General features: G+C 50.7%; 1 protein-coding gene and 1 long non-coding RNA gene across 2 annotated transcripts in view; both read right to left on the minus strand.

Moving 5' to 3' along the window:
* Window positions 1–12116, minus strand: part of LOC148223471 (uncharacterized) — a 94871-nt gene that overhangs the window by 68782 nt on the left and 13973 nt on the right. The window lies entirely within an intron of this gene.
* On the minus strand, window positions 564–5277 carry LGALS3 (galectin 3). The gene is made up of 7 exons (XM_014871439.2): window positions 5126–5277; window positions 2980–3033; window positions 2820–2842; window positions 2077–2550; window positions 1840–1928; window positions 1423–1591; window positions 564–818 (listed from the first exon to the last, which is right to left on the minus strand). The coding sequence occupies exons 3-7, from the start codon at window positions 2835–2837 to the stop codon at window positions 663–665; spliced, it is 906 nt and encodes a 301-aa protein (XP_014726925.2). The 5' UTR covers window positions 2838–2842; window positions 2980–3033; window positions 5126–5277; the 3' UTR covers window positions 564–662.

Raw genomic sequence — 12116 nt, forward strand, 5'->3', positions numbered from 1 at the left:
TGGCTGTTGCACTGTTGTTTTCCAGACAAGACTGCAGTGACTCACAGCAAAGGGAACATACTTCTGTTTTCTTTTTTTACCAGCCTGACTCATGGGGTGAACTTGCCAATAAACCTCCCCACCCTTGAAACCAGTCCTGACTCACACGAGGTGATGAGTGGGCAGCAGCACAAGGCTCGTGACCCATCCCACGGAATAGGGATGGGATGGGATCTCCCTGGGGTAGGAAATGTCTCTGGAAGATGCTGGGTCCCCAGCTGGGCAGAAGGGAAGGACAGAGATGGCTTCTCCAGCCACAGTCTAGCAGAGAGATTTTGCTTCCTCCAGCTCTGAACCCTCTCCTGAAATACCTCACCTGGTCAGGCTTGGAGGCTGTCAGGTTTTCCCTGTGCTTCCTAGGGGATTGTTGTCCCTGTTCACAGGACCAGGGACAGAATGCCACTGCATTCTGCTTCCCCAAGTTCCTCTCCACAGAAATCAAGCTCCTTGTTGCTGTCTCTACAGCAGGAACTCAGCTTGCCCAGAGAGTATCGTGTATTTTGAGATACAACTAAAACCAAATCTTACAGGTTAAATGTTTTATTACCTCACAGTGATGTGGTGAGAAGGCACTTGTGTCACACCATAAAAGAGCAGAGGGTTTGCCCAGAGCTCCCTCCCAGTTATATCATGACGGGCAGGACGCTGGTGAGGGTGATGTCCCCCCCGATGCAGAGCTTGGTGATCTCGTTCAGCCTCCTCTCACGGAAGTTGTACTGCAGCAAGTGAGCATCATTCACAGCCACCTTGAAGTGATCCGTCTCACAAAGGATCTGGAGCTGAAATAAAAACCCCAAATCAGCCCCAAAACCCAATTGGATTTGTTCTACAAGAAGTTTTAAGCCACACTCGAGCAGGCTGGAGGCTGAGTCCAGCCCTGGGGTATGTGGACAAGCAGCTGCAACACCAGTGACCTTTGCCTTCCCAAAACTCTCCTGTGCTCTCCCTTCTCTGTGTTTTAGCCCAGTTTCTGTCTCCTCATCCCTATGCCAGTCCCTCAAAGCAAGACTCCACAGTGTGAACCTCCTATGTAGGAAAAAACACCTGGTGAGGAGCTGCCAGCAGGGAAAACATGTTACAGAAACCTGTCCAACCACTGTGCAGAACAACAGTGTAAATAAGGAGGGTTTCATAATCCTTGGGGATACCAGAAGGGGGGAGAAGTTATGCCCTGGGCAGCTGGAGCTTGCAGGAGGGGGTCAGAAGTGCTGGGAAGGTTCTGTAGGGACAGCCAGGGCAGCACACAGGGTGGCTGTCCCAGAAATACCCCTGGGAGCTGATTTCTGTGCAAAAGCATCCATGTCCTTACACAGGTCTTGTTGCCCAAACCCTCCCAGCGCTTTTGGTGCACTGAGACTGAGCTGGGATGGGTTTTTCTGGTACCTTGAAGGGTTTTCCAGCTTCAAATGGAAACCTGGGAGCTGTCCTCTCCTCCTTCCCCCAGATATCTTGGAATTTAGAATTGCAGACGATGACTTTCTTGTGGTCTTCATTGAAACGGGGGTTGAAGTGGAAGGCAACGTCATTCCCTCGCTTGAAATCCAGTGAAAACCTGCAAAAACAATAATGGAATTGCTGCTTTTGCCACAAAAGCCCTGGACTCTGTGACAGAAAGCAGAAAGAAAACCCCACAGACCTCGCTGGGCAACAACAGCACATTTACACATTTATTAAGTGTAATATTTGATGTTACACCTGGCAGGTGTTATTCAGGAATGGAAAGTAAGCTCCAGCCCCCCTGCTCCACCCAGCAGTGCCCCATGGAAGCCCCCCACGCTCGGAGCTGGACACCCCCAGTACCTGTCTGGGTTGGGCTTCACAGTGCCAGTGATGGTGATGAGCAGCCGAGGGACGACTCCTGCCTGCAGGGGCAGCTCAAAGGGGACTTTCTGGGGGACAGCAGGGATTTGGTGTCAGTAAAAAATCGTGTCAAAAGCCCAGTGCCACCCCTGGGGACAGCCAGCCCAGGCCCCTCCCGTGGCCAAGCAAAATCAGCCACTGAAGACCCAGAAACCCTCCTGATGACAGAGCCATTACCATTGGAGGGACTGGTCCTCCATGAGGAGTTGGTCCTCCCTGAGGAGGAGCTGGCCCTTCCTGTGGAGCAGAAGGCCCAGATCCAGGATGGTTGGGTGGTTGTCCTGGGGCAGGAAACGGCCCCGTTGGTGCTGGTGGTCCAGGGAATGCTCCAGGTGCTCCTGGATACGCTCCTGGTCCTGCTGGGCCTCCAGGATAAGCTCCAGGTGCTCCAGGATAAGCTCCAGGTGCTCCAGGATAGGCTCCAGGTGCCCCAGGGCAGGCTCCAGGTGCTCCAGGGTATGCTCCAGGTGCTCCAGGATAGGCTCCAGGTGCTCCAGGGTAGGCTCCAGGTGCTCCAGGGTAGGCTCCAGGTGCTCCAGGATACCCTGGGAATGCACCAGGAGCTGCTGGTTGGTTCCCCCAGGAGGGCCAGCCCTGGGCTGGGTTGGCACAAGGGGCTGGGTTGTTGCTGTTGGCCAAGGCATCAGATAACTGGGGACAGAGGAGAGGACAAGGGTCAGGTGGGGGAGATTCCTCCTGGGATCACATTGAGTTCTCCCAAGTCCATCTTTGTTAGCCTGGCAGCATGGCCGAGGGCAAGAGCTCAGCCCTCAGCTGTTCCAGAAAACCTGACATAACTGGAGAGGGTTTGGGGGTTTACACAGCTTAGCCAGGATGTGCTCCCTCCCATCCCAGCCAAAGGTCTCTGTTCAAGGCCACAGCCACAGCCCCCACGGGTTTTTAAAGAAATGCATACTTACAGAGAAACCGTCTGACATTTTTCCTAAAAAAAAAAAAAAAAAAAAAAAAAAAAAAAGCATCAGTTATTTTTAACCTGCACCATCCAAAAAACAGAGTTTTTGAGGGGAGTTAGAGTTTAGAGTGGCAATTGATGGGAATTGCTGAGTTCCCATCACATACCTGCCCAGCAGAGCCGACAGCTCCGGTGCCAAAGAACAGATCCTGGTCCAACACCTGCGGGATAAAGGGGAGTCACTGCTGTGAGCAGCCCGAGTGCTCTGGGGTGAATCCAGCACGAAATCCCCCACTGAGCTTACAACACTGCCAGTGTTATTCACTTCCCCAGCCCTGAGGCGCCATCCAGGAAAGTATTTCCATTAAAAAAAACCCCAGACGGGATCCCCGGGGGATGCAGGCACAGCATCAACCAGGAGCTGTGCGGGAGCTGCAAATCCAGCACAGCACATGGGGATGGCCTGGAATGGGGACAGGAGGGTGGCAGCCAGGGATGAAGGTCCCTTCCTCCTCCCGTGCATCCAGAGTTGTCCCATTCCGGCTGGAGGACACCGTGGGAGGGACACAGCGGCTCCGGGCCAGCAGATAAAAGATAAAAAACATAAAAGATAAAAGCAGATTAAAGCTGCTTTGCAAGTTTTGTGAGCCCACACCACGGCCTGGCCGAACACACACCTGTCTGTGCACAGGAATAGCCCGAGCTGGGCTCCTCCCATCGAAGGGAAGGGAAAAGGGAGAGCCAGAAACGGGGAAGGAAATGGAAAATTCCAAATTTAAAACAGAGGAGGCAAATTCTCTTTGAAAGAAACGTTGGGATGCATAAAGCTCGCAGGAGGTGTGGCTGCCCTGCCTCAGGAATAACAAACCCCCAAGTTTCACAATTAGCAAATTACTCCTCGTCCTTGCAAAACGCTCATTCTCCTGAGCCCACGGGGTTTTTAAGGAGCCTTCCCAGCAGAATTCAGCAGCCCGGAGTGTTTGAGCAGCCCACACCTCCCAAAGCTTTTATTTGCCTTGTGGGTTCTTTCTAAAGCCCTCGGGTTTGCCATTAGCTCGGCAGGTGAAGGCAGGGGTGCACACACACCTGGGTGCAGCCAGGTCAGGTTTGCTCCATGGATTGTGCTGCCCTGGTGGAAGGTCCTGCACGATCCCCCCGCTCCCCTGGAATACCTCAGGGAGCTGCAGTTCTGTTCCCTTAGCCCCTGGTGGGACAGGGTGGCCACAGCCTCGTGTCTCCCTGGGGACAGCTCTGGGGACAGCTCTGGACAGTTTGGAGTTGGTAACCAAAATCCCCCAATCCCACTGACGCTGTGGCACCAAAGGGTGCAGCCCAGTGTCACCTCCTCTGTGTCACTGCAGTGGTGGAGCTCTGGAAATGCCCCTCTGGGTTATTGCCAGCTGCCATGGGAAGGGGTTTTCTCTCACCAGTGATGGATTGCAGAGATTCACAGCACCCTCTAAGACCAGCGAGTCCAACCATCCCCCAGCACTGTGTCCCCAAGTGCCACATCCACAGGGCTTTTAAATCCATCCAGGGATGGGGACTCCACCACTGCCCTGAGCAGCTGTGCCAGGGCTGGACAAACCTTTCCATTAAGAATTTTTCCCTAATATCCAGTTAAACCTCCTCTAGTTGTTCCTCTAGTGCAACACGAGGCCATTTCCCCTCATACTGTCTCTGGTTCCCGGTGAGCAGAGTCTGAATCCTCCCAGATCCACCCTCCTGTCAGGGACTTGTGCAGATCCAGGTCCTCCCTGAGTCTCCTTTTCTCCAGGCTGACCCCCCCGGCTCCTTCAGCCGCTCCTCATCCTCATTTGAGCTCTGATTTCCAGCAGCATTTGGGCAGCTGAGCTCGAACTCATTCCAGCTCCCCCTGCCCCGGCAGAGGATCAGCTGCAGGGAACATCCCAGAGCTGGCCCCAAACATTCCCTGTGTTCACACCAAGTGGGAAAATAAAACTTCTATTTGGGAAAGAAACACCAGTTCTCTCCCCTTGGGTGCTATTCCTGCAGCTGCTCCTCTGGGTGTTCCCTCACTCCCACTCCCATCCCACAGGGATTTTGGGGTGCAAACAGGGCTGTCCAGCACCCCACGAGTTGCAAACACCCCCGGAGCTCCTCACAGCCACCATCCCACCATTATCCCTAAAACCAGCGAGGGATTTCCGTGCGCCCCAAACCGCAGAGCCCGCGTGTCCCACCCGGCACTGGCAGGGAACCAGGGCACCCGAAACCCTTTCTTCCCAAGGACTTTTGTGCCTTTTCCCCCCCGTTCCCCCCGGGATCCCCGCGGGAGCCGCATCCTCTCACCTGCGTGCGGCGGCTCCGCTCTGCGCTCCCGCACCGGGACCCGCCCGGGCGGAGGCGGGGACGGGGACGGGGCGGTACCGGGAGGGTTCCCGGGCTGGGGACACCCGTGACAGCCCAGAACAGCTCTGTGCTTCCCCTCATCAGCGGTGACATCACCAGCGGGGGGTGTTAGCAGAGAATCAGCTGTTTTTTCTCACTGTTTGTGCCTTCCTCGCCCGGCAATTCCCATTTCCCTGCCCTGCCCACCTGGAGCCGCTGCCAGATGTTCTCCTTGCCAGATGTGTCTCACGGCTCCATCCCCCCAGCTTTAGTGAAGCTCGGTAAAACACCAATTGGATTTTAAATTCTGATCATTTTCTCCTTCCCCATGAAAAAAATAAAAGCCAAAAAAGAGCTTTGCTTTCACTTCATACAGCGAGGCCGGCAGAGGATGGGCTCTGGGAAGCTGTTCCAGGCAGCTGGAATTTCAACAAGCCCGATTTTATTTGAAGCTGAGGGTGAATCATCTCTGGTTTGCTCCATGGGCCCCATGGCTTAAAGCAGTGGAAAAGAACAAGGTGGTTTTGTGCCGAAATCCCAATCTGCTGCACCGTGCTGCTGGGAGAAGGGAAAGGGAAGGGGATGGAATGGGATGGGATGGGATGGAATGGGATGGAATGGGCGAGATTAGAATCAAACAGAAGAGAAGATTTCAGTTGGAAGACACCCACAACAACCATCTAATCCACCGCCCTGACCAATTTAGGGCTGACCAAAGGTTATTAAGGGAGGCACCCTCTAATTGGTGTCATTGCACAAATGTAGAATGTAGAATGTAGAAACTGCTTCTTTTAGGCAGCAGCTCAGCTAAAGGGCTCAGCTGATACTACAGCTGATATAAAAATAATAAAAAGGGGCAAAAATCTGTTAATATTAGCTCTGATTAATTTTAGTATAAATTACTCTGGTTCAGTTCTGCTTATCTAAAAATCTGGCTTAAAAGAGGACAGCCTCCTCTCCATTGAGGCTCCAGATTGGATTTTAACCTCCTTCAGCTTCATGTAATACTTGTCACAGGGATTCAGACTGAACTTGAGGGTGTAAAAATGCCAGGGATGCCCATAGGAGTGGCTGGAAATTAAGTATTTCAGGGAAATATGCATATTATGCTTAATATGTATTAAGTAAAATATAGAAACAATATTAGTACATAAGAAATGCTCTTAATTAGGGAGTGCTGCTTCACTTGCCTCTCACAGCACCCAACCCACAGTAAACAGACACTGCAATAACTTTGGAGGTGTTTTAGGGCAAAGGGACCTGGAGAGGACCCAAGCCAGTAAAGCTGAAGGATCCCTGATCCACAGCATGAGGAGCTGGAGCTTCCTGAGCCTGTAACACAAACAAGGCAGTAGGAATTCCTCAGTGCACAGGTTTTTCCCTTCATCCCTAAGATTCCCTCAAGAAGTCTTTGGGAAGAGAAATTTCCATGGAAAACCTTTATTGCTATTTTCAGGAATTTACTCAAAAGCTTCAAATATCAACCAGAAAGGTTTGCCTGGTTTTTTGGTGGCTTTTTTGTTTTTTTAAGGTTCCGATGTCATAAGGTTTGTGCTTCCAGTTATGCAACAGACATGTGATGTTAAAGAAAAACATTTGACCAAAAGTCAGTGAATACAGAAATTAAAACCAGATCTAATTAATTCCTTCATTTAAATGAACCAAGCTGCAGCAAGGATGATGAGTGAGGTTGGATGGGGCTTGGAGCAGCATGGTCTGGTGGATCCTGCCCGTGACAGGAATGGCTTGAAATGATCTTTAAGGTCCCTTCCAACCCAAACCATTCCGTGATTCCCTGATTCAGCAAGCACGGGGTGGGTGCTGGGGCCCTTTGCACACAGAGCCAGAGATGCTCCTCATCTGAGTCATCCCCTGGTGACTCACAGGACACCGAGGTGTGGCCATTGAGCTTCTCAATTTTGCCTCCTGGGATCCAGGGAGTGAAATGTTGGTTTTATTGCCAGGAGTCATCAGAGCAGGGCTGGAACACCCTGCCTTTGAGGGAGATGTAAGACACAGATCTCCTCACTCACAGCGTTGTGATGCCCAGCCATGCAACCCTGGCTCTTCCAAAGTGGGTAAAGAATTAGTCAGGCCTCAAAAATCGATATATTCTGTGGGTTTGGATTTTTTTAAGCACTCCCAAGTATCTTGTTTGCTTTACAGAACCCTCAATTTAAACCAAAACCCTCCTGGGTACCATGGATGATTTAAATTCCCAAACTGCACACCCAGGGGGTGGGAGATGGAGGATCCAGGGAGGTGGATGAGCCATGAGACCACCCCATTTCTTGGGGATGTGCTCTCAACTTGCCCTTCACTGCAGCCAAACACTCTAAGCACGAGTTACTTTCCCCATTTTAGAATTCCCAGCGTTTTTCCAATGGCAAGAGCCAGGTGATATCTAACAAATGATATCTAACAGGCTGGGTCTGGCTGGGGGAGGTTGATGTTCTTCACTGCAGCTGGTACAGGGCTGGGGGAAAACACACCCCACTGCAAAAGATAATTGATCTCTAAGAGTTAAATAACTTTAAAACAGCGATTTCAAGCTGCTCAGTGGAAAATAATAATCAGAAAGCTGCTCCTCTCTTCCTGATGGCAAATTAATGCGGAGGAAACCAATCTAGAGGGCAGGAAGCTCCATGGCAGGAGAGATCCTGTTCCCAGAGCAGAACAACCCACATGCCCATGGTTCCCTGCCTTGTGATTTCTGTGGCCTGATGTGTGTGGGACTGGCAGCACCCACAGCGTGCAATGTTTGGGCTGCAGATCTGTGCTTGGCACCATCCCAAAGTGCTAAATTCAGCCACCTCTGAATTCCCTGCCTCCTCCCTGTGCAACCTGCCAGGCTGGGGAGCTGTGACAACATCCCCTCCTTTCCCAGAGCTGGGGATGAGGCTTGAGGAGCCTTTGTGGAGCCCCTCACTGCACTTCCCTGAGGTGTCACCACAATTCCAGCCCCACATTCCAGTGGCTGAGTCACCTCAGCAATAAAAAAAGGCATCACAGCAAAATCAGGAGACAGGAATCTCCTCTGTGACCGGCCAGACTTGAGCAATATCTTCCAAGGACTTCGGACAGCAGGGATTGAAGAGCCCTCCTCCACCTCCTCCTCCTCCTCCTCCTCCTCCTCCTCCTCCTCCTCCTCCTCCTCCTCCTCCTCCTCCTCCTCCTCCTCCTCCTCCTCCTCCTCCTCCTCCTGCAGCCTTTTTGGGGACTTGGTTCATTCTTCCAGAGCCCTTCCAGAGCTTCCTTGGCTGCATCACCATCTCCCCCTCCCCAAACATCACTGCCCCAGCACTGGAGAAAAAATTCCACAAGGGGAAAGCTGAGAACTTCAGCAACTCAAGTTTGATGGCAAAAAAAAAGAAAATGAGTGGGTAAGGAGCACCACCCCTGCTGCTCACATCAACCCTCGTGTGCACCAGCAAGTCTGGACTTGCTCTTTTTATCTTCCTTTTATTCTTTTTATAAATTCCTACCTTTGGAGCATCCTCCTCCTCCTGGAAAACACGGAGCTGCAGCTCACCCAGTCCCCTCCTGCTCTGGCAGCACCAGGAAAGCTGCAAGTTCACCCCAAAAATCTTCACTCAGCTTCTCATGCTGAGGCTGTAGATGAGCAAAACCCTGCTAAGGTTTGAAGGTTTGATGTTATTAAAGATGAGGAAAAGAGAAGCACTTTGAGCCTGATATTCAGACCTGATCAAAAGTTGCTTTTCAAGCATTAAATAAGTCTTGTAACGATTTGTGTCAACAGAGATTTTACAAAAGTCCTCAAACTCCCCCTGGCTTTGAACTTCATAGAAATTCCACCCTCCTGTGCCCAGGGGCCCTTAAGGAGCATCCTTCATGCAAATATTATTAAATAACTGCAGGAGAAATGCCTACAGTGACCCCAAATGCTGCTGCAGATGGGCCCAAAAACCCCCATGGCTTGTTGCCATCAAAATCCAAGAGCTTGGTGCTTTTCTTGGTGCTTTTCTTGCTTTTCCACCCTCTGTGCTTGACCAGCCAGAAATTACTGTAGGCTAAAAAGCTGAGAGGAACGGTGCTGTGCTGAAGGAAAGGATTTAATCAGTTCATGGCAACCCTCACTGAGGGCAGGGAGAGCTCCCCTTGTCTCTGGGATGGGTGCTCCATAAGGAGAATAAAATCTTTGTGTGACACCACACTGAGAACAGGGGGTTGGAAAAAACATAAAGGGCAAAGAAAGGCAGGACAGCTCAACCTCACCCAGCAGAAAACCTCAGTACCAACCACTCTGAAGGGTTTAAAACAACTTTATTACACAGCAATCACTGAATCTTTGAGGTTGGGAAACACCTTTAGGATCATCAAATCCAACTCCAATGTGTGTTTTTTTGCCATATCTCAGGAAGCCAGAGGAGAGGGAAAGGGAAGAGCTTTGGAGGAATTCCTTTCCTTCTTTCCTGCACTACATTTTTGCAGAGCACAGAAAATCATTCTGCTCTGCAGCCTTACACTGAGCAGGGCTCAGATTTAAACCTCCTGTGTTTTGTGTTCTTCCTGCAGCAGCCAGAGCTCAGGCAGTGCAATGTCTGTGCAAAGGTGCAGGTTATAACAACCTCTCCCCGCAGCACCATATGTCACTAAAACGCTGTTTTCCCCAATTTTTTATCAAGTTCGGTGTTAAAAATAATCAATTCCAGACACAGCCGCCTCTCCCAGAGGCTTTGCAGGGCAAGTGGAGCAGCAGCAGAGCCCTCTGGTGATGAGCAGGATGGTGAAGGGGCAGCCTCCAGCACCGAGAGCAAATCCAGAGGAACCACCTTGTGCTTGGCTTTTACACAATGCTCTAAAGCTCCTTTTTTCCAATACTTTATATTTTTATTTTTTTTACCCACTCGGAGCAGTTTTTGCTTGATGTCACTCCACTCCCACTCTCCTTTTAGCAGCTCCCTACTCTGACAGCCAGGGCAGAGCCCCAGGAGAGCAGCATCAAGACAAGGATGGTGACAGTGGCAGCACAGAGCCATGAATGTCATCACTCCGGTATTCCAGGTTTATGTGGTGTTGCTTTCTGAGGGGAAAACAGGACAGAATCCAGGCAGAAATGCAGAAATAAAAGCCTGGCGTGGAATCTGATGAGACTTTGAAGTGCCTGAATTTAAAAAACTTTCAAGATAAACAACTCTGTCTCCTTGAGGAGTGCCAGCAAACCCTGGTTTTACAGCTCTCAGAGCAGTGAGAGCAGCACCAGGGTATTAAAGCATTAATTTTCCCCACTTTAAATGAATTTAAACTGTGATATTCTGTCACCTTCTCTTTGCTGGAGGGTGTTGCCTGTAACAGAAGGGAATACAGGAATTGGAAACACCACTCTGAACCATTTCTGTCACACAAAGAACTGTGATGTAAAGTTTTCACATCATGCAAATTAAGCACATTCCTTTGAAAAGGCAGCACAGCACAGTTACTTTTCATTATCCTTTAACAGCTCTGAAAACAGGAGTATCCTGACAGAACGCCCTTGTCAGCACACACTGCTGGGGTTCTCACCACGGATCTGCCCCAGAATAAAACTGAATTCATGAGCCAGAGGTGCCACAGAATATCCTGAGTGGGAAGAGACCCACAAGGATCAGAGCCCAGCTCCTGTTCCTGCACAGACATCCCAACAATCCCACCCTGGGCATCCCTGAGAGCATTGTCAGACACTCCTGGAGCTCTGGCAGCCTTGGGAATGTCACCATTCCCTGGGGAGCCTGGGCAGTGCCCAGCACCCTCTGGGGAAGAATCTTTCCTGATACCCAACCTAAACCTGGCACAGCTTCATGCCAAGCCCAGGAATTCACAAATGAAATCCAGTCTTTCGTCATCTTCCAAATTTATTTCAAGAATGGATATATTCCATATGTGCTTTTAACCAGGCATAAACCAGCACTACTTTCTTAAGTGTGATGTGTGATTCTGGTGGGAAGGAACACTGGGAAGTTCCTAGTTCTGAAGAAAGAACTGAAACTGAGCTGATGCAGGAGTTTAGGAGTTAATTGCTACAGGAATTCCCTCCCCTAATCACAAGAACATGAATGTGCAAGAGCAGGTAAGATCTTGCACAGACAGCAGGAGGACCTGAAATGAAACCCGAGGTGTGCCAAGGGCTGCTCAACACAGCCCTTCCCTGTCCTGTCATGAGAAAGTTGGGAAGAGGACAGAACACAGGCACTGTGATTTTATCTCCCTGTCTCTCATTTAACAGGGAGGGTTCACTTTGGAAAGGGATAACAGGGAGCAGAACAGTTCCTGCAGCTACACTGACTATCCCTTGTCGCTTACCTGGGTGTAACTTGTAACTTCATCTCAGCTCCTGATCTGCTGCTCAGGGGATACAAAGTCCCATTGTCATCACATAGGACAACCTGATCGACCAGGGAATCTCTGACACAGAAGTGTCACAGAATCCCAGAATGGTTTGGGTTGGAAGAGACCTTAAAGATGATCCAATTTCACTCCCTGCCATGAGCAGGGACACCTGCCACTAGACCAGGTTGCTCCAAGCCCCATCCAACCTGGCCTTGGCCAATTCCAGAGATGGGGCAGCCACAGCTTCTGTGGGCAGCCTGCTTCCAACAAACCTGAGAGATTCTGCAGGCAAGAGTGACCAAAACTACATTCCCTCACTTTTATCAGCTGGCAGTTTTAGTTAACTCATTCCACTGATGTGTGAGAGCAGAGGAAAAGTTATAGTAGCTCACCCAACTACATCAACCTTGGAAAAGGGAAAACTGGGCCAACAGTGAAATAGGGGAGACTGCCACCAGTGGAGCCAGGATCCCTCTCCAGACCATAGCCCTGGGTCCCATGGGCTGCCCACCAGAGGTGCCCAGGGATGGGCGGTGGGTACAGAGCTCACCCCCCTACATGGCACAAACACCCACAACACCCACCCACGGGTACATCTGGGTCTGAATCCACTTGGGATCCTCCT

This window comes from Sturnus vulgaris, chromosome 6 (assembly GCF_052056855.1).
Source record: "Sturnus vulgaris isolate bStuVul1 chromosome 6, bStuVul1.hap1, whole genome shotgun sequence".
NCBI classification, from domain to species: Eukaryota; Metazoa; Chordata; class Aves; order Passeriformes; family Sturnidae; genus Sturnus; species Sturnus vulgaris.

What these genes read in the sequence shown, in the direction of transcription:
- LGALS3 (XM_014871439.2), bottom strand. An exon ending in GAGGACCAGTCCCTCCAATG is followed by an intron (nt 1,929 to 2,076) that starts GTAATGGCTCTG and finishes GCTGTCCCCCAG; the next exon opens with AAAGTCCCCTTTGAGCTGCC. An exon ending in GTGAAGCCCAACCCAGACAG is followed by an intron (nt 1,592 to 1,839) that starts GTACTGGGGGTG and finishes TTGTTTTTGCAG; the next exon opens with GTTTTCACTGGATTTCAAGC.